The sequence below is a fragment of the Phascolarctos cinereus genome, unplaced genomic scaffold, assembly GCF_003287225.1.
Source record: "Phascolarctos cinereus isolate Bilbo 61053 unplaced genomic scaffold, phaCin_HiC Scaffold_9;HRSCAF=440, whole genome shotgun sequence".
Lineage (NCBI taxonomy): Eukaryota > Metazoa > Chordata > Mammalia > Diprotodontia > Phascolarctidae > Phascolarctos > Phascolarctos cinereus.
The window spans coordinates 290,428-317,681 of NW_027556402.1; the positions used below are offsets into that span (position 1 = coordinate 290,428).

Sequence of the window (27,254 nt, forward strand, 5' to 3'; positions counted from 1 at the left end):
CCATTCCTCCACCCGCCCAAACTAAATGGGCAGGAAAAGCACCACGAAATACGACGGAAAGGGAAGTAAGCCATTGTCCAAAGTGTCTGAGCCCCACTTGAGGTGGAAGCGCCACGAACAAAGAGGGGGTGGGGCTCTTCACCCCGCCACGGGCATCGGGGCAGCTTGGGCAGGTGCATAGCGAGAACACGGGAGCAGGCAGGGTCAGAGGAGGGGAAAGCATGGGGGAAGGACACACCACAGCTAAGATGTCTGGGAGACATCCATTGGTAGAGGTCCTGGAGAGAAGAGCTTGATGGGCAAAGTCAAAGGCTGCTGAGGGAACTAGGAGAAGGAGGAAGGCCATTGGACTGGGCCATGGAGAGATTGATGGTGCCTTAGAGCGGGAGGGAACAGGGACAGAACCGGTCCCTGAGGCGGAGAAAATGACTTGGCCAGGGTCACATAGCTACTAAGGGCTACCACAGGACTTGAACACGGTCTTTTTGACTTCTCTCCACCATGCCACCTTGCCTCTCCTGCAGAGGGCTCTCCCTTGTAGCACAAGCCTGCTTCTGTAAAGAGCGAAGATGACCCCCCCCCCCGAGGCCTACACAGAAGGCCTCAGAGCAGAGCCATGGCCCCGATGGCCCTTCCTCAGTCTCCCTTGGCCATCTGTGGAAGCCTCGGCTGACAGCGGCCAAGTCTGTCCCTTCTGACCTCCTGGGGCGGGAGCCATGGGCAGCTTCCTCCTGGGCCCAGGCACCTGCCGTGTTGGGCCCCAGGAGGCCTCATCCCGAGGGAAGTCATGCCATACTTTCTTCCCAAATTAGGTGGGTGGAGAACCCGGCCTCAGCTGAAGATCAATGGGGGTGGGGAGGCATATTTTCACTGTATCTCTGTTTTCCTCCCGAGAATTCTCACTTTGAAGGCCACAAGGCCCTAGATGTAAATCTGGAAGTGACGTCAGAGGCCATCGGGGCCAACTCCCACATTTTACAGGTGAGGAAACCGAGGCCCAGGAAGGTGGAGGGCCTTTCCTGAGGTGTAAAGGTGGGACACCCCCTCAGACTGCAGAGCTAGTCTTCCCACTGTACCTCATGGCGGCGGGGGGGGGAATTCACCCTGATCTAGTCCCCATTCCAGAGCTCTTTCCTCCTGGCCCCGACCCCTCAGTGGCAGAACACTAAGCCTCTTTGAGAGGGGCATCCCCCTCCCCAGCCCACCCCTGCCCCCAATTAATGGAACTAAGGAAATGCTCTACCCCAGCCCTTTTCAGGAAAGAGGCCTCTTGCTCTGAGTGGCAGAAGCAACCCAAGTTTTAGAACAGGTGTGAGCGAATCGAGGTGACCTCTATACAAGTCCTTGGTTTGGGAGGGGGGAGAGACTTTTCTGGCCCCTGAATGTCATCGGGCAGGAAACAGCCTGGGATCCATACAAACAAGTCGCGGTTCGGCTGTGAGGGCCGCCTGAGAGGGCTGAGCCTGCGCAGGACAAGACACACTTCCCCCCACCCACTCTGGCCTCTCTGGGAAGGGGGAAGCCCACCAGGGTTCCCACTTACCGATATAAGGCCTCAATGGAATCTCGGTCCAAGAAGTCATGCTCTCTCTTGACCAGAGTGATGTCAATGGGAAATAAGAAATCTGCAGAGGGCAAGAGACAAGGCTTTGTGAAAGCAGCTGGCACATGCTGGGAGGGCCCACCAGGCCTGAGGCCACTGAGGCTGCTGCGGCAGCATCCTCCCAAAAGATAGAGAGCAAGTGAAGTCTAAGCCACACTGGAGAGGAGGAGCCACTGTGCGTGTGTATGTGTGTGTGTGTGTGTGTGTGTGTGTATGTGTGTCTTTCATCCAGGGGCAGAAAGCAGGACTGGGGTGGGTCAAGATCCCCTCTAGCAGTAATAATAATGAAGATGATAATAGCAACTGACATTTAAATAGCCAGCACCTAATATGTACCAGCCGTAGGCTAGACACTTTACAATTATTATCTCATTTGATTCTCAGAACATCCCTGGGAGATGGGTATTATTTATCATTTAATTAGTTTTATAGATGAGGAAACTGAGGCAGACAGAAGTGACTTGTCTAGGGCCACACATCCAGGAAGTATCTGAGATATGAACTCAGGTCTTCCTGATTCCAGTTTTGGTGCCACCCAGATGTCCCCCAGGGCTGGGATCTTTAGCATGACATGTGGGAAGCTGCCAAGCGCAAGACCTTCCACTGCTTCTCTCCCCCCCATGCCATTCGGCAGGAATGGAGGTCAAATGGAGGAGGCAGTTGGCCGGCCTGAGAGAGAGCAGGGGCCGGGCTCATCACCAGACTGGCATAGGCTCTGCCTTTGGGAAGCAGGAGGACTCACTTTGGAGGTCCTGAGGGGGCCCTCATTTTAGACAGGAGGACAGGTCTTGGTCACCCCTGTGAATGTCAATCTGGGCCCCAGAGTGAGTGAGTGAGGGTTCGGTGATAGGGGAAACAACAAGGAAAAAGGTAGAAAAGCCCAGGACAAAAGCTGAAAAACAGCCTGTCAGTCACTGCATCTCTGGCAGAGACCCAATGACGGCTCTTCCAGTCAGAAATCCCTCTGGCCACAGGCCTCCACAGAAGCCTGATTTTGTTTTCCTGGTCTCAAAGCAGGCAGGCAGGAGCATTCCTATGAGCAGCATTGAGTCTGCAGCTTGGGATCCCCCTGCCAATGTTCTTAAGAGAGGGGCCTGGATAGAGCACCAGCCCTGGATTCAGGAATATCTGAGTTCAAATCTGGCCTCAGACACAACACTTACTAGCTAACCCCATTGCCCAGCCAAAAAAAAAAAAAAAAAGAGAGAGAGAGAGAGGGTACTGGAGCACAGAGGTGAATGACTTGTCCAGGGCTCCAAGGCCAAGATGTCAGAGCAAGGACCAGAACCCAAATCTTCCTGCCCTGAAGGCCAGCTCTCTGTCGATCAGAACAGGTGGCCTCTCCGATTCTTTTATGATGGTACTCTGCTGTCTAAAGCCCTGTGCCCGCTCCCCACTCACCTTCATATAGCTGGGCATACTGAGGGAAGCCGGCTGCCCGCAGCCAGTCACAAGCTTCTTTGGCCTCGATTTCTGCAGGGGAACAGAGACAAGACGCCTGGTTAGTCCTGGAAGGCTCACCCACCTTCAGCACTCAAGGAGCGGGAAGAAGACCGAGAGGAAAGAAGGCCCCGGCCCGGCATCGAGGATGGCTGCGGTTGTCAGCAGCATGCCTGGCTCACGGCGAGGGGCTGGCCGAGGACAGAGACGGAGAGGTGAGGAGACTGCTGCTGATGCCTAGATAACGTGTTCGTAGGTGTGGCGATCAAGGGGAGGAGAGAGAAGAGATCTGGGGAGAAAGTCCAAAGGGCCAGGAGAAGGGTTTTCGGCCTGGGCAGGCTTCAGCATATTTGTGGAGTGAAGGGACAAAGCCAGTGGCCGTGGAGGCTCAAACCTAGCATAACCACAGAGGAAGACCTCAGGTTTCTTGGACATCGTCTCAAATATGTAATTACGGTTAGAGTTATGGGGCGGGGGGTGACATGAAGAGACCACTAGGCCATGTCCCCTGCCATCCACCCCGCCTCTAGACCCGGCCTCTCCCATCGCTGTCCTGTGCCTCACTGGGGTTATGTGGGGCTCCTAGGCCGTGCTCTTCACCTCGGGGACTCCAGGCTCCCCCATCTGTCCTACAACTGTCCTTTACGAGTTATCTTTCCCAAAGAGAGCGCTTTGAGAGCAAGGCTAGCTTCCTTGTTTCTGTTGGTGCCCCCAGGATTTATCCCGGTCCTGAGCACCTAGTTAAAACTTAGTAGTTTTCAGTGGGTCGTTCATTTAATTCAGTTTAGAACCAGCTCCCCAATAAATTGACAATGCCCAATACTGAATTTTGTAATGGGGGAAATGAGGGCTCCTCAAGTGACAAGCAGAACCTTTGCCCTAATTTGGCACCACAAAGTTATTTCTATCAGACAAAAGCTTGGTTTTTATGTGAAATTAGTTATTTCTTACCATTTCTCAGGCCCCATCAGAGGCTTGCTCGGCCCAAGGAGCCCAGAGATCCTCCCGGACTCTGGAGGTGTGGGTGTGGACAGCAAGCATGGGAAGAGGGTCATGTTGGGAGCCATTCTCCAAAGGACAAAAAAATGCCTTTGGATTCTAAAAATACAATGGTGGCACAATGAAGCCTTTATTCCTGGCTTTCCTCAAGCAAACAGCTTGCAAATGTGTAAGGAGGAAACAGGAAATTTTTATTGGAAACAGCTTTATTTGCTGGTCTGTTCCCCCAAGTAGCCCTGCACAATTAGGTAAAGAACAGGGGATCCTTTTGTGTAGGCCCAGGGGCCATGGGTGCCATTTTTTAGCTGAGTGCCATGATCAAATGGTGCCAGGAGAGGATGGCCTCAGCGCCCCTCTGACCCATCCCCACCCAGGCACAGAAGCAAAACCCACCTCCAGCTCCCATTACCCTTCTGTTCTACTCATCACTAGGCCTTGCCCAGCTTGTGAAGCCACAGAGAGACCCCAGAAAACCTGCTCCCGTCACGTCCACTCACTCATTTGTTCAACAAGCACTTGATATATTCAAGGGACCATGACAAACACTGAGCACATACAAATGAACAAAAGAAGATCGCTCCTGCCTCAAAGGCTCTTCCTGGGGACGGATGCAGCATTTAATCCGGTGGGAGAGAAGGGATCCCCCAAGGGTGGACGTAGGTGTGGGCAACACAGGCCCCCCAACCCATCCGAAGGTCTCAGCCGGGACTCTTGGGCTCAGACAGGGAGCCAGCTCCTGGGTGACAGTGTGGGATTCCCAACAGGCTGCATAGACATGAAACGACTTGGAGGATAGCCTCCAGATCAGGAGAACCCTTTGAGGACATCCTCGGGGAAGACCGAGGCAGGAATGGGAGAAGGGAGGCCAAGCCAAGGCTGTTTCAAGTCTCTTTCGGCTCTTTCACACTTCTAAAGACCTGGAAGTTCAGGGAACCAGAGACACCTTTGCTGGAGCTGAGCTGTGCCCAGCCTCCTCTCCAGGCTAACTAAACTCCCCTCTGGTCACACTCGCTCCTGACCTACCATCAGTAAAATCTGCTCTGCACTGCTGCTGCTGCTTCTTGGTGGTCCCTTCTCCAAGGCCTCATCAGCCTGAACCCAACCTGTCATAGGGGCTTCAGTCCCCCGGAGCATGAGGGGGAACTTCAGCTTCCCTCCTGAGGCCCTGAGGCAGACTTCAAGCTCTATGACTTGAGTCCTAGGTTCAGTTCTAAGTAACCAGGAAGACCATGTAGTGTAATCTTCCAGTTTACGGAGCAGGAAGCAGACCCAGCCCAAGCCCACAGATGGAAAGTGACTGAGCCGAGTCTCCCATTCTCCACCCAAATCTTCCCATTCCTTGACTTTTCTAGATATTAACGCAGGGGAGGCAGGTGGGGGTTTCAATCTGCAAAGGACTATGGCTTCCTAGGGGCCCCTGGAGAAGACTGACCTTCTGCAGCAACCCCAGGAGTCCTCCTGTTCTTCTGTTTCTCTGGGTGACACCCCCCTGTGGTCCTCTTACCCTTTAGGGCATCATTCTCCTAAACCCTCCCAGCAGAGAGCATCAGAAGGCTCTGCATTGTGCTTGAACCGCTCACTTCTACAGGGCCCATTCCATTCTCCATGTTAACCAGCCAAGTTCGGCTGCGCACGCTCATCAACAAACATTCGTGCCAGGCACTGGGCTAAGCCGAGGAAGCTGCCATGCACTTACACCAAAACTGTCTCCTTCTTCCCCTAAAGACCTGGAACTCAAGACTTCGGTAGAAAAAGGAAACTAGAATGAGAAGTCGGGATCTTCTATTTTGTGAAAATTACTCTATGTCGACGTCTCCTCATCTCTGGGTCCTGCCATCCCATTCATCCAGGATTCCCTGGCCAGGCTGGTCGAGACTGAAAAGATCAGACAAGGACAACTAAGAAGCGTGGAAGAACTGACGAGAACGGATGCAAAGCCAAGCCAGCAGAGCCAGGGAAGAAGCCCACCGAAGCAGCCACGGTAGGACCCGAACAGAGATGGAAGACACGCCTCCCATTGGTGAAGGGGAGGGCCCATGGGCGTGGGAAATCACAGGGAATGGAAGCTCTTGGGTTTGCTGGTTAAGTCTGGCTGAACTGTTTGTCTTCTTGGTTAAAAGGGGAAGAAGCAGCACTTATTGAGCCCCTGTTGTGTGTCCAGGTGCTAGGCCAAACACTACAAATGTTGTCTCGTTTGATCACCATGACAACCTGGGAGGGAGGGGCTATTGCGCATCCCCTTCTGGGAGGCCATCTGGAGCTGCGCCCCCTAAAGCCCACTCTGTGCTTAGCCTTTGACTCAGTAACACTCTAGGTCCGTGCTCCAAAGAGGATCGAAGAAGAAAAAGACCCACACGCACAAAAATGTTTCTAGCAGCTCTTCGGGGTGGCACAGAATTGGAACCTGAGAGGATGCCCATTGATTGAGGCGTGGCTGACCAAGCTGTGGCACGTGGTTGTAGTGGAACACTGCTGCTCTGTAAGAAATGATGAGGGGAATGGTTTCAGAAAAGCCTGGGAAGACTTGTATGAACTGATGCAGAACCAGGAAACAGGGTACACAGTAACAATATTGAAAGACGAGAACTCTGAGCAATGCACTGATGGCTCAAACAGAAATTGCTCCTTATGGGCAGTTTATTTACTTAGAAAACCACCAATTTTTATTTGTCCTATTAAATACTTCCCACTTACATTTTAATCTGCTTCAGTGGGAGCTGGACATGTCTGACCCAAGACACCAGAGGGCTGATGGTGAAGCCTCCTCTCCACCTGACAGGAATGGGCTCAGGTACACACCAAGGTGGGAATGATTTGTTTGTGCACACTCATCACAAAAGTTTGTGTTTTCAATGGCAGGTGAAAGAAAGAGAAAATTGTAGCGAGGGAGCTGGCCTCAATACTCTGTAAAGGTCCTTCCAGCTGAAAGGGATCAACGTTTATCAGGCTGGAGGAGCAGGCTGGAGGAGCAGGCCGGAGCCACACTGGGAAGGTCTCCAAGGGCCCAACCCAGAGACCTTTCGGTGTTTACATTTTGTCTTCCGGGCTGGCACTGGGCAGTCATTGGAATTTTCTTGACCAGGAAAGTAACATGGGTAGAGAACTCTGGGATTTTTCAGAGAGGTTTTTCTACAGACTTTCTGACCTGGCTTGTTGGGATGGCCTGAGGGTTCCTCGTCTCTTTGGAGCCTATGTGGAGGAGGGGGATGACCTTGCCTGGGTAGTGTGAGTTACTCCCAGGACAGAGGAATGCTACTTCCTAGTAAAGAGAAACCCTAGGGGCAGACAGAAAGAAGAAATCACAGCCAGTCCCTGGAGATGGCTGAGTTTTAATCCAGGACAGTCTGGATGTGGGGGGGGGGCACTTCTGAGAGCCGAGCTAAGTAAAATGCTGAAAATGTTCATGCAGGCATGTCACATGTGGAGAGAGCAGGTGCGGTGGGTCTGGAGGACCACAGCAGGGACCCCGGAGCTCAGGGAAGTGACCTGGTAGATGGTCAGGCCAGCTCCGGGGGCCCGGGTCTGTACAAGGGAGAGCAGCCTCCTGAGGCCACTGCCAGGAAGGCATTCCAGAGCTATGTGCGGCTTCTGCAACCAAATCAGTCCCCGGGGCCCCCAAAAATGCTGAAAAGGCAGACTGAGGCCACATGGAAGGGAGGGGCTGGCCTGGAAGAATCGGTGTGTCTTCCTCCTATGGGGTGGTGGGAGCCATGGCAGGTTTCAGCAGGTGAGTGATGTGCTCCAACCTAGCTGGGGGATGTGGCAGATGAGGATGTCATGGATGTGACTCTGCCTCTGACTGAAGCCGGTGATGAGGAAGCAGGAAGAGCCCTGGCCTCAAACCCTGTTTGTCACTTAAGGGTTATGTGACCCTGGGCAGGGCATTCTCTGGGCCTCCATTTCCTTCTCTGTAAAGTTGAAAGGGGTCTACTGGCTGACCCCCGAGGTTTCTCCCAGCCCGAGGGCCAGGAGACTGCAATCCTATGACATTATTTCCCATAGTCATTTGGGGCAGAAAAGCCCCCTCCAATGAGGAAGGTGTGCCTGGGGATGGCCTGGCAGACAGCAGAAGAATCCTGCTTTCCAACCTTTACTCATGAGATCCGGTTTCGCATCCTAGCTCTGACATTCATGATTGCTTATGTGGCTGTTGGCCAGCAGCTAGGTCTTTAGTGGACAGAGCTCTGGAAGACCTGGGTTCAAATGCCACCTCCAGATCCTTGCTAGATATATGACCATAGGTAAGTCACTCCAATGCTGTGAGCCTCAGTTTCCTCATCTATACAATGGGGCTACCTCACAGGACAATTGTGAGGAGGAAATCAAAGCAAATAACTGGAAAGTGCTTTGAAAACCTCAGTGGGCCACAGAAAGGTTAGCCATTATTAACCTCTCAGCCTGGAGGTCCTAAGGACACGTTGTGAGAAAATCTCGGGTGCATCCTCAAAGATTCTGGGTCAGTCTTCTGAGTCCAGGACTCTCAGACCTCAGGCACTTTTGGCCACCCCTGTGCCTGCCTGTTGGAATGCCTGTCATCCAGTCTGACCTTTCCTTCAGAGGGGCAGAGGCCAGTTCAGGGAGCCTTTCTTCCCCACCCCTCAGTCGATTCTTTCCACCTGGGAGAAAGGACCCAAGCAGAAGTGAGCCCTCCCAGCTACTGGACCAGCCTGGCTGAGGGGGGGCCTCCATTGTAGTGAGGCTGTCATTCCAGGGGGTTGCCTATTCTTAAAGAACAGCTGAAGCACAAAGTACAGCAGGCGGGCCGGTCCAGAGGCGTCTTTGGCAAACGGGCATCTGTGGGCACCTGGACCTTCCTGATTCACAGTGGAATCAGGCCAGCTAGCTGGGGCCAACACTATGAATGGGCCTCCCCTTCCCCTATCTCCAGGAACCTTGGCTTTCCTCTAGTCAGCCCCCACAAACGTCCCCGAGCCAGGGGTGAACGGTGGTGCCCAAGGAGGGTTTCCCTGGCCATGGATAAAGAAAGCCTCGCCATCTGGAGATGCTCCTTCTATTTGTGGCTTCTCCTCATGCAGTGAATGGCTTTGGACCAGTCCCAGTCTGCTGCCCAAACCCTTGGCTTCCTCCTGATGTCCAGACCACCTTGGTCGAGTTCTTCAATCTTCCAAGAGGTGATGCTGGGAAATGGGGACTGCCATTCCCCAAGTAGAGTCCACAAGCATTTATCCAGTGCCTCCCACGTGCCAGGCCCTGTGCTCAGTAAGCGAGGGCCTTTCTGGCTCAAGATAAAGCTTTGCAGGACAAAGGACACAGGGCCCTGATAGGAAGCAGATCTGATTCCTGGCCCTCCCCTTAACCCCTAGGTCACACCCACCCTCCCCTCCAGAGCTTCGATCTAGGACACAAGGTAGGCGTCCGGGCCCCTAACTTTGCAGATGGATAAACTGAGGGGTAGTGATGTGCCTAGGGTCACACTGTCGAAGGCAGGGTTTGAGCCCTGGTGTCCCTAAGCCCAGCGCTCTCTCCATTCAAAAATGTGCTCCTTGAAAATGTGGACAATTTCATTTGTGTCTCTGTATCCACCCCACCTCCCCCAGCACAGTGTCTGGCACACAGGAGGCACTTAATAAATGCACGAGAAGGCGGGCATGAGGAAGAATCCAGCCCACTCAGATCCACAGGTTTCCTGGGTGGGAAGTCCTGCTAAAGCAACTTCTTCAAGATCTGGCTCAATGGGAATGGGCCTTTCTTTGCAGGCCCTCCACCGCAAATGCACCAAGACCCAAATGCTGCCTTGTAGACTGCTTACTGCTCTCAGGGAGGTGAGGTCCCTTCCTCTGGGGGACTGACTGCCTTCAGGACCTGGAGGACAGGAAGTACAGGCCATGGGTGGGGAGAGTTTATGTCCTATTCACATCCTCTGTCTAGGGAGTCACCCCCAAGCCCTGGTGGGAAGGAACAGTGAGTGGGTGCTGGCAGCCTCCTAAGGGAATGACTCGGATCACCTCTGCCCCTGAAGCTCCCCTTGGATGTATGCCTTCCCCTTATCTGTAACACAAAGAAAGGGACCAGATGGCCCCAGTGGTCCCTTCTGGCTACATCTCTGATGCCACAGCCCTTCACTCAGGGATTTCATTGAGGAAGAATCAAAGGGTCAGCAGTGGGCCCAAGAGTTGGGACATTGGAGACTGGCTTAGACATGGTGACCAGACAGCTCACAGCACCCACCAAGAGAGAGAGCAAACCCTCTGGGTCTCGGTCTCCCCAAGCAACCTGAAGGGCTGGGACAACCACTCCCCAAGGTCAAACCTGGCTGGCTCTGATTTCTCCCCAGATAACCTCAACCTACAGCCTGAATTTGAGAGCCGACTATCTTAGCAAATTCCTCAGAAAGGAAATGATGCTCAGGCCGGCAATCAGGGCAGACAATGAGAGGCCTTCCTCCCATGGGAAGCTCAGGGAAAAAGTCCAAGCCCCACCTTCTCCCTCTTCCCACCCCATACTGGAGCTGGGTCCACCTGAGTGAAATCCCAGAAGCCAGAGATCCACGGCCCTTCAAAGTGGACTCAGCAGGAACAGGGGAAGACTGATTCCTGGGCACCCCCTCCAACCACTCCGGGGATAGGAGGCACCCCAGGAGGAGAGCCCCGGGGCAGCGCCCAGCCGCCAACAACTCCAGCCTCGCCCACATCACCCATGCAAGTGGGCAGCCATGCACCTTCCTCCAGCTAGTGGGGGCTAGTCATTATTATTATTGTTATTAAGTATAAAATGAATTAATATTGTTAGTGAAATAGCCTGAGTAAGAATAGATAGTTAGCCTTTTCAGAATGTTTAAAGGTTTGCAAAGCACTCGGCAGATCTTATTTAGCAGAGAGCAAGGCAGAGAGACAGGGCCAGTTAAGGGAATTGCCTGGGGTCACTCAGCCAAAGGAAGGAGGCAATGGGGGGTGGGGAACACTGGACAGAATGTCCAAAGTGCTTAGGATTCCTCTTCATTGGAAAAAAAGGGGTAAGCCTGGCATTGGTGGGCAGTTGGGTATTATGGTGGGTAGAGGGTTGGATGTGGGAGTCCAGGAGGGCTGGGTTTCGATCCAGCCCCAGAACCTTACTAGCTGTGGGACCCTGGGCCATCCCTTCACCTGTCTGGGCCTGGTTTCCTCATCTGTAAAATGGATGCGTTGAACTCACTGTCTCAGAGGTCCCTTCTAGCTCCAAATTTATGACCCTGGTGCCCTACGATAAGGGGACTGAGTATTCTGGCAACCTGGTGCTTCCTGGGACAAACACAGTTTGACCCTGCATAGTCAGTATTTTTTTTTTTAGAGAAAATGATATTCCCTGTCACTGGCCCCCCTCCTCTGCCCAGAATCCTCTCAATCTTCCCTTGGCCTGAGCACAACGACCTTCCCTGCCCCCTCACACTGAGATAAGAAGGGCTAGGCATTTGGCCGGCCACAGGGGGCCCGGTTAATCAGGGGAATGGGGTGGGGGCTTTTGCGGTGAGAACCCTCCCTTCTCATCTGTCTTAACTGCCCCTTAAACCAGGTATCGTTGGCTGCTGCCCTGGATAAAAATTGTGTATCAAATGAGATAACGCAGGAAAAATGCTTTGTAAACCCCAGAGCACTCTATCAATGCTAGTTTTTATTACTATTCATTATTGTTATTATTTTGAACCAAACCAAGCCTCTCTCTCCTCAACCCTCCTTGCTGAGCCTCCTTCCCACACCTCCTAGGCTCCAGCACAGGAATTCACAAAAGCCAGGCAGGAGGACACTGGCTGAACTTTGGCAGCTCTACCACATGTTGGCTGGGAGGCAGGGAAACTTGAGTTCAAATCCTGCCAGTTATTTCATAGCAAACCCTGAATAGCCCCCCACCCCCGGTAGCAGGAGGAGCCAATGAAAGGACAGGTGCAAAGCACTTTACCTCAAAGGGCTGGAGGGCCACCCTGTTCCCACCTTTGGGCTACACGGTCCCTCTCAGCAAAGCCAGAGGGGCTCTAGGATTGAGAACTGGAAGGATGTAAATAAGGACCCCAGAGGAAACTGAGTCCCAGAGAAAGGAAGTGACCCAGCTAGGGGTGAGAGGGAATGCAGCACTAGACAATTATCTCATTTAATAGCCAGAGCCTGAGGCAGGATTTGAAACCAGGTCTTTCAGACGCAGAGCCCAGGGCTTGGCAGGTGGAGCACTGCCTCTGTTTTACAGAGGAAACCAAAGTCCAGAGAGACTTGGGACAATCCCAGGGTCACCTCTCCAATCTTCAAGTATGCATACTTTTGGGACACTGTAAGTATTGTCAACATCCCAGTAAAAATCCAACTGAGTTGGAGTGAGCCTGAAGGTGTGTATGCCAGGGACGGACCTCAGAGGCCCCACCATAACGTCCTCAACAAGTCCAGCCTCTGCTTGGAGACCTCCCAGGATGGGGAGCTCACTACCTTCCAAGGCAGCCCCTTCCACACTCTGGGACTACTCTCATGGTTAGGAAGTTCTTACGAAAACAAAGTCAACCTCTCCCCTCCCCTCTCCCCTCTCCCAGACCAAGGAGAATGAGCCCAGAAATTGCTCCAAAATGCTCTCCCTTCACGAGCAGCCAAAGAAGACAGCTTCCCCAACTGATCCTCAGACACAATAGAACTCCAGGCCCCTTCCCAGCCTGGTTCCCTGCCTCCCACATTCTCCTCCAACCCCTTGTACCATCCTAGGAAATGAAAGAAGAGGGGTGGGCAGGAAATGAAAGCCTTTCCAACATGGCCTTGGCCCTCGAGAGTTTCCTCCTGGTAGACCTAGTTATAATCCCCTGTGAATGCACCTCTGCTGCAGGGCCATCCCTGCTCTTCAAGACTTGGCCCCTTCTGAAAGGACAATGTGGAGCTGTGGAGAGACAATATGAGGACCCCCAGGAAGGCCATCGTCTGGAGCAGTGGAAAGAATGTTGGGTTTGGAGTTCAGATCCAGGCAGGCTAGAAGCTTCTGCCACACATCAACACTCACACTTATGCCCACAGGGCCCTGCTACAATGCCACCCTAGCCCCTGTAATCCACGGCACTCCCCAACTGCATTCCTCCTCTCTAGCCCAATACTCTGAAATGGAGGTGGGGTATCCAAGGGGGTCGGAGAGAGCTCCAGGAGGGAGCTACTGCAGTCCCCAACAGCTCCAGCCTCAGGCAGTGCCAGCCTCCAATAGCCCCAGCCTCCAACAGACCTAGCCTCCAACAGCTCTATCCCCCAACAGCCACAATCTCTAACAGCCTCAGCCTCCTACAGCCGCAGCCCCAGGGGTACCCAGACACCACAACTATGGCAAACAACTGCACCCCAGGAGGCAGACGCTAGAAAGGAAAGACACTGAAGGCTTCCTCCTTTTCTGCTCCAGCTATGAAGACAACAGGGACCAAAGAGGCAATAGGACGGAGCAAAGCATGAAGGAGGAAGGCAGGCTGGCAGCCCAGGAGACATCCAATGTTTCACCACTGCTCCCCCAGCAGAGCCATCAAGGACCCCATGTTGCCACTGACTCTTTGGGTGGTTTTTGAGGTCACCCTCAAATGCCTGGGATCCTCCTCCTCCAATTGCCTCAATGCTCCTGGCCCCTCTGGTAGCCCAATCTGGTCCAGTTCCTGCTGCCCACCCCTCCTGTCAGTTTGTCCCAGGTAGGTGCTCCAGAGGCTGCTCAGGGCTGAGGGTGGGCGGCTCTCACAATCCACACTTGGGGGAGCCCAAGGGCTTGCTGAAGCCCTGTTCCTTCCTCACAGCTGCTTAGAGACCCCCCCCCCTTCATCCAGGAGAAGGGTGGGTGCCGAACTAACGGGAACTCGATGGGGGCCCTGTGGGCTTCAGAACTGCCCAGGGAAGACCCCAGAGTTATTTCTTGGTCCCAAAGAGCCTGTCCCCCACTGGTCAGGGAAGGAGGTACTGTTTAGGAGGGAAGGCAGGGAGGACCGAGCTGCCCCCTCGGAGGCCCCCAGGACAGAAAACTTCCCACAACTGGAAGGGAGCCCAGGCTCATAGACTTCGGGCAGGAAGGGAGCTTTAAAGTAATGGGGATCGACCCCTTCCCCACCCCCATCTAACACGGGAAACAGGCTCAAAGCCAAAGTCTCTTGGTTTGGGCTTACACAGGAGGACTGGAGAAAAGGAAAGAAGGGAAGGAGAAATGCAAGGGGGAGGAAGGAGAAGGGGGAAAAGAAGGAGAGGCAAAGAGGGAAGAGGCTGGGGAAGGAGGAGAGAGGGAGGGAAGGGGGAAGGGCGAGAAGCCACCCTGGAACACCTCCGTCACGTCCCATCCGGTCCGGTCCGGTCCCCCCAACCCCTGCCCCCAGGGGTCCGGCGCCTACTTGATTAGCAGCGACCTTCATCCCGCCAGGTAGACAGCAGCCCCTAGGGGTAGCCGTTCGAGGACATCCAGTCTCGGCCAGGGTAGTCCGCTCCCTCAAGGGACCTCGCCCTACGCCCACCCCCACCCTTGGCTTCTGGGTCCCCTCCCGCCTCTCCCTAGGGCAGAGCTGGGGCTGGGCGTAGAGGGTCAGAGCTAGGTGGGGGAGGAGGAGAGGATCTAGCCTCTGGCTCCCCCACTCCCGCCCAGCTACCTGGGCCTCCCGGAGTCCTCCCAGCCCCGCAGCAGCCAGCCCCTACCCCAGCACCGCCTGGCTCAGACTCCAGGCTCTCAGGAGGCCCTCCCTTGCGATACCGTGGCCCCCACCCTCCCCACCCTCCAGATCTCCTTTGGCCCCCGGGGCGCTGCTTACGCGTGACGATCATGGTGTCCGGAGGTGGCGATGGCCTCTGCCTGCACATGGGGCGCCGCGGACGTGCGGGCCCCCACGGAGCTCCTGACCCGGCCCGGCCCGCTCCTGCCCTCTGGATGGTCCCCTGGGCTCCAGTCCTCAGATTCCCCAGCGGGAGGGAGCTGCCTCAGGCCCGCGGGAACTAGACACTCTCGGGGAACCCTTGGAGTGGGGGACAAGAAGCCATCCTGGCCGCTATTGCCATTGCTGGTCGCGGACTCCTCGAAGCGCTGAGCGCGGAGGCTGGAGACGCACTGTGGAGCCCCAAGACCCTGGCCCACTCTAGACTGCCGGCTGATCTAAGGCAGCGTACAGATCCACTCTGACCACCAGCCTTCGCCCACAGGCAGCCAACGCCCGCCCCTGGCCTCGCCCCCACCCCCCCAGTGGGAGGACCGATTTCCCACCGCCTCTGGTCCGGTCCCCTCCCAGTCCCTCTCTCAGCCGAGGCCCAGACTCTGTCCAAACATTCTTCCTCGCCCCTGGCCGCGCCTCCCCAAGGGGAGGACTCATTCCGCCCCCGCCTCCGGTGTCCGCCCCCTGTGTCTGCTCTGCCGGTCCGAAGCTCTCTGCGCTTCCCAATCCACACCCCCTTCCCCACCTCCTCCCCTCCAAAAAAAGGCTCCAGTTGTCCGGCCCTAAGGGCGGCCCTGCTCCAGGGCCCAGGACTGAGGCTAGTTTCGAGCGCCTTCGCCTCTCCTGCCTGGCCCCACTGCTTCCCATTTCGGACTTCAAAAGCTGGAGGGAGCAGGGAACCTGGGAGATCATCGAGTTTGGCCCCATCTTTTGAGAGATGGGAAAACTGAGGCAGCCCTTCACCAGGCAGAGATTGGCCCAGGGCTTCCTGGCTGGCTCACACAGGGAGCTAGTAAAACTGCCGACTTGGGTGCAGTGAATTTAGAGGCAGGCCTCCCGAGAGCTCTGGACCTGGATTCCAGTTCTGCCTCAGACCCTTCCTAGCCCTCTCTAGGCCTCAGCTGCCTTATTTATAAGTTCAGATGATGAGCATCTCTTACCTTACAGAGTTGGGGTAAAGTAAGCCTACACAGAGAGCTTTCTAGACTTGAAGGGCCATAAAAGCTGGGGGTCCAGTCACCATCCTCATCTGCTCCAGAGTTAGCCGATTAACTGGGGCTATTGGACAAGTCAAATTCAGGGCTGGCCCTGGACTCGGGAAACTGCCCCTGCCTCCCTTTCACTTGGCCTACGGCACTGCCAAAGCTACCTTATCCCTATTAGAATGCACAATCCTTGAGGGAAAAGAAGTTCCTTCTTTGGCTCTGAGTCCCCAGTGCCTAGCATAGTGCCTGCCACACAGTAGGTGCTTAATTAGTGTTTGTTGATTGACGAAAATGAAGTTGACTTTATTAGACCCAAACATGAAAATTCCTAATTCTCCTTAATAATTTCTTCCTGATTCACCTTGGGCCCTTCACTATTTCAGCCTGCCTTTAAAGATCTGTTTGGGTCCTGACTCTGTTCTTCAGGGTGTTAGGACTGGGAAGGCATGCCATCTCTAACTTCAGAGTAACAATAGCAAGCCAATCTAGGGGCTGAAAAAGCAATTTTGATCAAATTGTTAAAGAGAATGGGACTGAGCACAGATCTATAATTCCTGACCCACTCCACTGTATGTCTCTGTGCAAAACGAAGACCAAGCCGTTGCAAAAGACCCTCTGGCTGCCATACCTCCTACTCCCATCCAGGTAGATGCCTGTCCCTCTCATCCTCCAGAAAAGCAGATAGATTATCCTGCACCCCAATCTGCCAGGCTAAGACCTCTGTCAACAAAGACCTCCCTCCTCCAGCCCTACCTAGTCTTGAAGCAGCCGTGCTGGGTGGCTGCTCTTTCCTAGTGTCTCCTAATCACATCTTTAACACTGTAGTCCAGGTTTGGGCTAGGAATCCAAGTCAAAGTGATTGGCATCATGTGCAGACTATTCTTGTCCCTTACTTTGAAAACCAAGGCAGTTTGCTCTTTTCCCATCCTGTTGGACTCCTCCCATTCTCCAGAACATCTCCACCTTCTTTCCCCATGGTCCACCTTTCTCCACTCACTCAGTCCTAGCTCTTGCCTTCCTTGCCTCTTCCCTGGACCACTGGAATAGTTGGTCTCTCACATTTCAGCTCTACCCCCTCTCTCCAATCCATCCTCCTCACAGATGTCATGTCACTCATTCCCTGTTTAAAAAACTTCAATGACACTTCTACAAGAAAACATCTCCTCCTTTTTCAAAGGCCTTCAGTTGGAATGAGCCAGACTAATTTCACATTTGTCCCATTCCAACAGACCCAAGCCCCCAGCCTTGTCATTCCATCTCCCACCTTCATGCATCCCCCTCTCCCCAACTGTCTCTCATGCCTGAAATGCATGCCTGTTTCAACTGAGGAATCCTCTTAACATACTGCATGTCTCTCAGGTCTCCTCAACAAAGCCTCCCCGAATCCTGTAGATAATGGGATTGTCTCCTTCCTCAAACCCCTGGACATATAGATAGGCTTGTTCTCTGATGGACAGTTGCAATTTATGGCTAGGCTGGACAATACTAAGCTCCTAAAATTGGAGTGTTATGAGGGTGTCGTCGTCTTCTTCTTCTTCTTCTTCTTCTTCTTCTTTTCTTCTTCTTCTTCTTCTCCTCCTCCTCCTCCACTAAAATTGGAATGCTATGGGGCTCTTTTCAGCAAAGGCTACTCTTCTCACACCAGGATGGGCAGAAGGCTCTCCTCTCTGACTTCCTTGAAGTCTTGGTTCTTCAGTTTGTCACCTCTAGTCAGGTGACTGGAGAGGTCTGGCTGCTGCTGTCCAACAAACCCTTCCTGGTTCACAGATGGCTTCCCTCAGTTTTAGGAACCTACTTTATTTAGGATAGGGAGCCAAGTTCCCCACTGCTGACTATATGAGGAAAGGTTGGCAGCAAAGTTATGAGTACACTGTGCCCTGGGCCAATTTTATTTTCTCCTGTGTCCTTTTCATAACAATTGAGCCACCTAAGAGATGCTTTTTGAGGTGTGGAATGTTTCCTTGGCATCTACAAGCCTTTCTCTTTGTGTTTAGTTCTGTCTGTCTTTTGTCTCTCTCTACCTTCAGTTTTGCTGAAGTACAAGTAGGGCACAACACCCTCTTACAAGCAACCATATCCATCCATCCATCATCCATTCATCCATCATCCATCCATCTATCTATCTATCTACCTCTATCTATCTATCTATCTATCTATCTATCTATCTATCTATCTATCCATCCATCCATCCATCCATCTATCTATCTTTCTCTTTTTTAGGTAGCTAGATAGTGATATGGAAAGAGTACTGAGCCTGGAGTCAGGAAGACTCGAGTTCAAATCTGGCCTCAGTGGGTTGGTCATATAGTAATATGGAACGATACCAGATTGACAGGCCATGTGATCCATTTGTACCCACATAATGTGAAGAGATCCTGAAGAAGGTTACCAACTTGTTGGATGTAACCTCTATGGAGGATTTTCAGGAAGGTACAGACATGAGTTGCATGTGATTAAAAGGTATAGATATGCTTAGATAGACATTGTCCACATGGATGAGGTCACAGAGTCATTGAAGGCTCAAGGAAGCTAAAAACTGTCCTTGAAAACATTTTTCTAAAGTAGAAACTCTGTAGAGTTCATGAAAGTAAAATTTACCTGGTTGGCTTTTTAAGCTGAAAAGCAGTGCAGGAAAGCAAAGGACATACAGAAAAAGAAGGAAAATGAATTTGCTTGCCATCTGTAAACATTCTATTTCATTTATTTCTAGTCTCAAAAGGGTAGAACAATTATGAAGAGCTTCATTAAGTGCAGGGTATTCAGCTGAACCAAATATAGTTGTATATATTGATGACTGGTGTAAGTTTTCTCTTACATGTCTTCTAATTAAAGAGTTTTTAAAACTGAGGGGAAAAAATCTGGTGTCAGGCACTTCCTAGCTGTGTTCCTCTGGGCAAGTCACCTAACCTCTGTCAGTCTCAGGTTCTTCAGCTCTAAAATGGAGACAATAACAGCATTTCCCAAGGTTGCTGTGAGGATCAAGTGAGATAGTATTTGTAAGGTGCTTAACACAGTACCTGGCACATAGTAGCTGCTAAATAAGTGTGTGTGTGTGTGTGTGTGTGTGTGTGTGTGTGTGTGTGTGTGCTCGCACGCGTGTGTTTCCTCTTCCCTTCCTTTCCCTCTCTCTCATCTTTTCACTGCACTCTACATAATGGTCTAGTTTGCTTGCTGCCGGGTAAAGGATCTGGGTCAACCACAGATCATGATGCTGAATGACCTGCCTTGGATATGGGACCTAGCTGCTGGCTTTCCCATCTGGACTCTCACTCAGGCTCATCTGTGGAATGTCTTCAACTTGCTCAGAAGTCAAGGAAACCTGGCCAAAGTGGTTTGGGGGTTTCATTTTTCTGGCATCATCACTCTAAGCAGCCCAGGGTTGGAAGCGTGTGCACCTGGGTCTCACCATCATCCTTCTCCTGGGTTCCCAGTAGTTGTCTCCAGTGCTTGGCTTCCCTAATCCCAGCCCCATGTCCTTCCATCTTTGGGCATCTTATTTGAGGGCCATGTTGCCATGACAAAAATGGCTCACACTGTGTCTCACCCCCAAGGAGGGGGAGCTTACCCCAACAGTGAGAATTCTCTGAGTGTTTCAATGTTTGCCCACTACAACCCTTTAGTGAGGAAAGTGTTATGGGTATAATCATTCCTCTTTGACAAATGAAGAAACTGAAGTGGAGAGAAGGACCCAGCACTCCCCACCCCGACTGCAGGAGACTGCTCTGAGAGCTTAAGGGGCAGCTTCATTTCCTTCATCCCTTGCCTAGAGTAATGTGGATTTCTAATGAGGAATTTTTTCTCTTCAGGGGATGGGGGAACCTATGACTCTTTCTCCACTTCTATGCCCTGTCATGACTCTTGATGGTAAACAATAAGTAGATACCCAGTGAAGCCATGATTTAGTCAGAGCCAGTTCTGAGCTGCAGAGATCTCCCTGAGGAAACCAAAGGTTACCCAGAACTGGGGGTGGGGGTGGGGAAACAAGATCATGGAACTTTTATCCAGTGGAACATGATGAAATTAGTGGGGGAAATAATTGTATTTGCAAGCTCCAAAGAGGATATGAGAAAGAATAGGAAGTTTAAAAAAGGAAACAACGATTAGCCAATTAGGGGAAAGTAATTAATCTTAAAAAAAGATCCCTAGTTGCTCTGGAAATAGCTATTGGAGGCCAAAGACTGGTTTCCTTTCCAGCCCTCAGGTTTGAGCCTCATTCCCTGAAGGGTGTTGATGACTCCTTCCTAAAAGTCTATCCCCACTGCCCATTCCTCTCCTCGGCCAATCATCCTGCTTGGCCTTTCTTCTTCACAGCTATTTGTCAATGGCACCTTAAGCACCACTTATCTCTCCTTGGGCTCAGACCCATGGAGCCCCCAGCCAGCTCCCTCCTCCGCACCCAGGAAGCATTAATGATATTTGTTCAATGAATGCTGCAGTAAAGTCATCCCAGAGACCTCCTAGAACCATGGGCATTTAACTGGAAGTTGTCCCCTTGGAGAAGGGGACTCTTTATATCCTATCAATGTTGCCAATCCTTACCATGTGGCCCAGTGACTTGTGGGAGCATAACCAATGATAGTGACCAGGCAGCCCCCAGAGAGAAGGGAGGCTTTGGGAAAGGGTCATAGGGTCACAGGTCCAAAGAGACCTCGAAAGTCATTAAATCTAATCTTCTTATTTTAAAGGATGATTCTCCCTTCTTTTGAGCTGGTCACCCTTACCGATCTTAGCCTGTGAAGAGCTTTGGACTTGAGACGGGGAAGCTCATTGCAAAAGACCCAAAGACTGGGGCTGAGACCTTTGGCACTTGAGACGCTTGGAAAAAGTACATATATATACATATACACACATACATATATATATACACACACACAAAATCTGCATTATATGTTATCTGCATTATATATATGTATATATGTGTACATATATATAAAACTGCATTGTATGTTATCTGCATTATATATATATGTATATCTATGTATATATCTATGTGTGTATATATATATATATATACAATTACTATGTCTTGATTCTCATTTTCTTTCAGCAAAACTTGTCTGTGCTGTTACACGGTGTGTGTGTCCCTACCTCTGTGCACCGGACCCTCGTGTCTGGAATGTGATTCTTCCCCACCCCCTCCATCCCTTAGAATGCCTCCAGTGTGTGCCTCCTCCTTCCCTGCCCCCTCCCTAGCTGCTTGTGCCAACCTCCAGGCATGATTCGCATTGGCCTCGCATAGACTTTTGTATGTTGGGCCGTTAGACTGTAAGCTCCGCGTTGAGGGCAGGGCCTGACACACAGAAGGCATTTAATTAATACTTGTTGACTGGTCCATTTGCTAAGGAGATTTTTATGGTAGCTTCCTAGAAGAATTTCCCAGAGTATGGGATGGTGGTAGTGGGAGAATGAAACCTGAACCCAGGGAAGAGTGAGCCCCACAAAGACCCCCCAGGCTGTTCTGCCCTTTCAAGGGGGCCTACTCCATGCTAGCTGCCTCACAGCCCCTTGGCAGAGAGGGAAGCCCATAAGGGGTTGGAGCCAGGAGGGTGGTACACACCTGAACAGTTGGGGGACAGTGTGAACGCTGGGGAATCTAGGAAAGGGAAGGGAGGGTCAGGAAGAGAAGGAAAATGTGGCTTCATTGTAAGAGCCTTAGGGAGCAGGTGAGTCACAACTGACTGCCGAAGCTGTGGCCTTGGGCTCACTGGTGGTTTTTAATACAGGCTGACAAATTTCTGGTGCTATTTCTCATGGAGAACCAAGTCTCTCTACTTGACCATAGTGAATCTATTTGCAGGAGAAAATAGGTTTGTTCTTCCATGGTGAGCCTGAAGTCATGTGAACAAGTAGTGTCTAGGACTGGCTCAGGGGGCTCCAGCTGCAAACCTTTGACACCAGCAGATTTTGTGGTACCCCTATTGTCCTTCCAGGCTGAGGAGGGCCACACCTGCCTGCGTAGGCCCTGAGCACCCTTGGGCCCTGACGCTGAAGTCTCTGAGGTCAGGAGGGGTGCCCCTTGGGAGCAAGGGGATGCTGAAGCACAGAATTTACTCACTAATTTATTCATTTCAGGGAGTAGAGTCTGAAGCCTGCCTGTGTCTTTCCCAGAGACTGGAAGCAGCAAATGCAGCTCTAGGATGGAGCTTGGCCCACTTATACTAGCTAATTCATATATACTAGGCACACACACACACACACACACACACACACACACACACATATATACACACTCCTTTCTGATTCCAAGGTTCCTGGGCTCCCTGAGTCTCCTAAGCATCTCCTTAAGAGACTTGGGGAGGGCATGAGGGGGTGACACCACGCCCTAGAGTCCCAGGTGCAGACAAGAAGCACGTCCAAGGTCACACCAGTAATTCACTAGAGTTCCAGCTTGGTTGGAACCTCCCTCCCTCATTGCTCCAGACCCTCCCCAGCTGTTCTCTGGCATCATGCAGGCTAGAGCTCCTATATCTTGTTTGCCTTAGATCCCATCATGTTCAGGTAGGTGCAGAATTTTGTTTTCCCTGAACTAAGCCATCGTGAGCTCTATCTTCAGGCTCTGTTTGTATAAGGGACTCCACTCAGGTGGAATCTGGGCAATTCTCCAAAATTCCCCAAAACAGAAACTGATGTGCCCAACAGCCCAATGTCTGTCTATCCTGGGGAGCTTCTGGCAATGTGTGAAATCTCCCCTTCTTCAAGGCTCAGCAGGTGGCTAGACCTGGCAGCTGGCCCTGCCTGCCCCTGGATCACTGACTTGGTCACTTACTGTCTACTGATGGAGAATGATGCTTTGTTGTAAGGTAGCTGAAAGTAGCCTTCCAGCAACAGCAGGTCTGAAGGCTGGAACTGAGTCCTGTGGAGCTGATGCTTCCAGAGAGAGGAAGCAAAGCATGGGACCAAGTGTGGCTGCTGCTCCCTCATGGCCTGAGGACTGCTACAGCAATGGCTCTCTCTGTCTCTGTCTCTATCTCTCTTTCTCTCTGTGTGTGTGTGTGTGTGTGTGTGTGTGTGTCTCTCTGACTCTTTCCCTGTGTCTCTCTGCGTCTCTGTCTTTCGCTCTGTCTGTCTCTATGTCTCTTTCTTCCTCCCTCCCCCTCCCACCTTGTATCCTCCTGGGCACCCTCTCCTTCCCTCCCTGTGGCCAGATACCATTTGCCACCATTTGTAACAGGGCTGGCCAGAGCCTTTTGGCTAAGAGGTAGAGGAGGAGAAGGGCCCTTAGGGAGGGAGGAGATAAGGGACAAGAAGTAAAGAAATATGGGGGGAATGTGGAAGGTTGGGGGTAGTTTGTGAAGAAGGCCAGAGATTGACGTTCAGGCATAGGAGAGATGAGCTGGGAACTAGTGAAGGAAAAAGAAGGAGGACGAGGCCTGGATGCCATATTGAAGAGGAAATTGGATGTGGCCGGCAAGGTGATAAAAGGGGCCCAGGTGCTAAGAAGATAAGAAGTGAGAAGGCTCCGGGCACAGTGGTGTGCAGAATCCCCCAGGCAGGTGCCAGAGAAGCTGCAGCAGCTGCTGGGGAAAATGAGGGGTGTCCCCAAGGCTGCCTATAAGAACAGGGACCGAGGTGGGGAGGGGACCTTTCCCTGGGCCTTCAGAGTCTGGAGAGGTGCCTAATTCTGCCCAAGCTCGGCTGGGGCTCCCAGGGACACCCTTCTCCTAATCAGGGACAATGAAGCCCTCTTTAAAATCACTCCCCTACACACACCCTGCAAACACATAGACAGTAGAAGGGCTCCCATGTCAACAAAAAGAAAGAAAAACCTTTAAAAAGACAATTTATTGGGGAGGAGCCAAGATGGCGGAGTGAAAGCAGTGACTTGCTTGAGCTCTCCCCGAGACCCCTCCAAATACTCATAAAAAATGGCTCTAAACAAATTCTGAAGCAGCAGAACCCACAAAAAGACAGAATGAAACAAATTTCCAGCCCAAGGCAACCTGGATGACTGATCAGAAAGGTGTATCGGCCGGGCTGGGAGAGCAGCACAGTGAAGCGTGGGCGTGCAGGCCACAGCAAACCTGGAGCAGGCCTCAGAGGACTGAATCGCGGGCAACTGTGGAGGTTTCCAGACTCCTCAATCCACGAATGCCAAGGTCAGTGGGAAAAGTCTAAAAAGACAATTTATCAATCAAGAAGCATCTGTCAATAGACTCTCATCCCTCACATCTTGGGATGCAGAGACACAGATGAAACAAGGCGGCTGAGGAGAGCCTGGAAGATGGACAGGAGGAGGTCATGGAACCTCAGCACTAGAACACTTAGCACTAACTTGTGATCAGATGCCCATCACGCCCCTACCCTGTGCTAAGAACTAAGGGTGCAAAGAAGGGCAGCAGCAGTCCCTGCCCTCAGGACCAGGCCTCCCCAGACCTGGTTCAGTGATTGGTATTTAAGAGACGATTTCCAGGAAGGAGACTGGGAGCTCAGGCCAGATCTTGGTAAGCTTTCTTTACTGCATCACCATCAAGAAACTGAGATTGCCAGTTATCCACTTGGCCACTGAAGAGTTAATAGGGTTCCACATTTGATGATATGTTCCAGATTTTTTGAGATCAGGTCCTGCTGTCCCAAGAATGTTTGTCAGGATGTCAAACAGTCCTTCTCTTTCTTTCTTTTTTCTTGTGTGTGTGTGTGTGTGTGTGTGTGTGTGTGTGTGTGTGTGTGTGTGTGTGTTGGGGGGCAATCAGGTTAGGTAACTTGCCCAGGGTCACACAACTAGTAAGTGTCTGAGGCTGGATTTGAACTCAGGTCTTCCTGCCTCCAGACTGGTGTTCTATCCACTGCACTACTTAGCTGTGCTCCCTCTGCCCTTCAAAGGGTGCATTTCATGCACAAAGGAGATGAGAAATTGTATGATTTTGGTTTCACATTTGGACAGTAGAGGGAAGGAAAGAAGGACACACTTGAAAATGACAGGAGTGAAAAAAATAAAATTGGAGATTGTGGTTATGTTTGCCACTTACTATAATTCTACATTAGACCGTTATTTAAAAACATAATTCTGTGGAACACTAATGCATTGTTGGTGGAGTTGTGAACTGATCCAACATTCTGGAGAGCAATTTGGAACTATTCCCAAAGGGCTATAAAGTTGTGCATATCCTTTTATCCAGTAATAGCACTTCTAGGGCTATATCCCAAGGAGATCAAACAAATGGGAAGAGGACCTACATGTACAAAAATATTTATAGCAGCTCTTTTTTGTGGTGGCAAAGAACTGGAAATTCAGGGGATGCCCATCAACTGGGGAATGGCTGAGCAAGTTGTGGTATATGAATGTAATGGAGTACTAGTGTGCTATAAGAAATGATGAGCAGATGGACTTCAGAAAAACCTGGAAAGACTTATATGAACTAATTCTTAGTGAAATGACCAGAACCAGGAGAACGTTATACACAGTAACAGCCAAATTGTGAAATGACTAACTTTGATAGACTTAGCTCAGCAGTGCAAGGATCTAAGACAACTCCAAAAGACTCATGATGGAAAATGCTGTCCATATTCAGGGAAAGAACTACAGAGTCTGAATGCAGATAGAGGCATACTATTTGCTCTCTTTTTCTTTTATTGTTTTGTTTCTTCTTTCTCATGGTTTCTCCCATTAGTTCTAATTCTTCTTTACATCATGACTAATGTGAAAACATGCATAATATGAATGTATGAGTAGAACCTATATCAGATTGCATGCCATCTTTGGGAGGGGGGAGGAGAAGGAGAGGGAGAAAATTTAAAACTCAAAATCTTATGGAAGTGAATGTTGAAAAATAAAAATTAATTAATTAATTTTAAAAAGCATAATTTTGTGTTTTGTGCTACATTAACTTGAAAGGTAGTCACCAAAAAAAAAAACCCAGGACAATATCAAAAAAGTGAAAAAACAAATATACTCCTCCCCCCCATCCTTTCATTTGTGCTTCAAGAAGATTTTTTTTTTTATTTGGGTGAAAACTCATATGGAAACCCCATGAAGCATAGTAATGACAAAGCAGGGGAGTCCATGCCCTGGGTGGGCTCATACACCACAAATGACCACCACCATAAGGGCTATCAGGCTAGTGACAAATTAATGCCTCTACCCTGTTCATACCAGAAGCTTTCCAGGCACAGATTTCCAGAGAAGACACTTATAATTATAGATTACACACTAGAAGAGACTCTATGGGCTCTTTAGCCCAACCTACTCTGATTTTATGAGGCAGCTAGGTGGTGCAGTAAATAGAGCACTGGACTTGGAATCAGGAAGACTTGTCTTCATGAGTTCAAATTCTGCCTCAGATAGTTTCAATCAACCACACCCTAATCAGGGGTGAGGAACCTTTGGTCTCAAGGCCACATGTGGCCCTCTAGGTCCTCAAGTGCAGCCCTATTCAGTCAAAGGATTCCTAATTACATTCATAAGACGATCCCGGGGGAGGCATTCAAAGCCTCTGCAGACAGCAGAAAGCTAAAGTGGGTGATGAAGCTGGAGGTTGGCAGAGAGCTGGAGGAAGTCCAAATCTGGATAGGTTGGATGGAGCTTCCTGCTTCAGAATGCCACCGCCCCAAAATACAAGATTTTATCCATGGGCGTGGGCACAGAGTGACGCCCTGCACTCTCTCAGGAGACAAGCAGTGGTGACCCAATTATTCCAGGGTCCCCCAGGCAACTTCTCTCCTGACAAGCCCATCCATTGGTACTTAGCTGGCTTGGGTGCCAGGGGGTAGATGCCCTGACCACTTTCACCTCTTCAAACTAGAACTCAGTAAGGCTTTCAGATTAAAGAGTGAGTTGAACCAGAACATTTTACTAACCGTTTCATGTACATGGATGCCTTCAAGGTATGAATCCAATGAAAAACACATTCAATAGCTTCTCTCTCTCATGGCAGTGGATTTTGTACTTGATAACCACAAAATCCTTCAAATATCCTCTCCCCACCTCCCCAAGATGGGTGGAAGCTTGAATCCAGAGGTCACATCTGAACAATGGATAAAGTTGATACCAATGCAAATGACTTATTCTTCTCTAGGTAACATCAAGATAACAAGGCAAAAGATAGGGTGGCATATGTTAAGAGACTCATTGACATCCTGAAATCAAAGGCAAAAGGAAGAACACACAGAAAGCAACTAACAGATTGGATGTTATGCAAATCTTGACCTGAATTTGACTGAAAGACAAAACACAGCAGGTCTAGAGAGTACCCTCATGAAACCCTTGTACAATACCAATGAGACCCGGGCACATCACCCTCAGGCATGTAGAGAAGGTATCCTCTAGGATAGATACTTCTTTGCCAAAAAGGAAGAAGAGGATGGAATTCATGATTAACAGAGAAAAACAAAATTCTGCAGAAATACACCTTTACACTGAACAGTAACAAAGATTGACTGATGGGTACATGCCATC

The 27,254-nt window shown here is 51.0% G+C and overlaps 1 protein-coding gene across 3 annotated transcripts in view; it reads right to left on the reverse strand.

The window, feature by feature from the left end:
• Positions 1–27,254, reverse strand: part of DLC1 (DLC1 Rho GTPase activating protein) — a 212,951-nt gene that overhangs the window by 29,526 nt on the left and 156,171 nt on the right. For 2 of the 3 annotated variants that reach the window (XM_020979611.2, XM_020979610.2), the window contains exons 6-7: positions 3,005–3,076; positions 1,544–1,625 (exon numbers count right to left, since the gene is read on the reverse strand). In XM_020979611.2, coding sequence (XP_020835270.1) covers positions 1,544–1,625; positions 3,005–3,076 — 154 coding nt within the window. Of the gene's footprint in view, positions 1–1,543; positions 1,626–3,004; positions 3,077–14,762; positions 15,170–27,254 lie in introns of those variants that run through there. The other variant, XM_020979612.2, reaches the window with a different exon arrangement.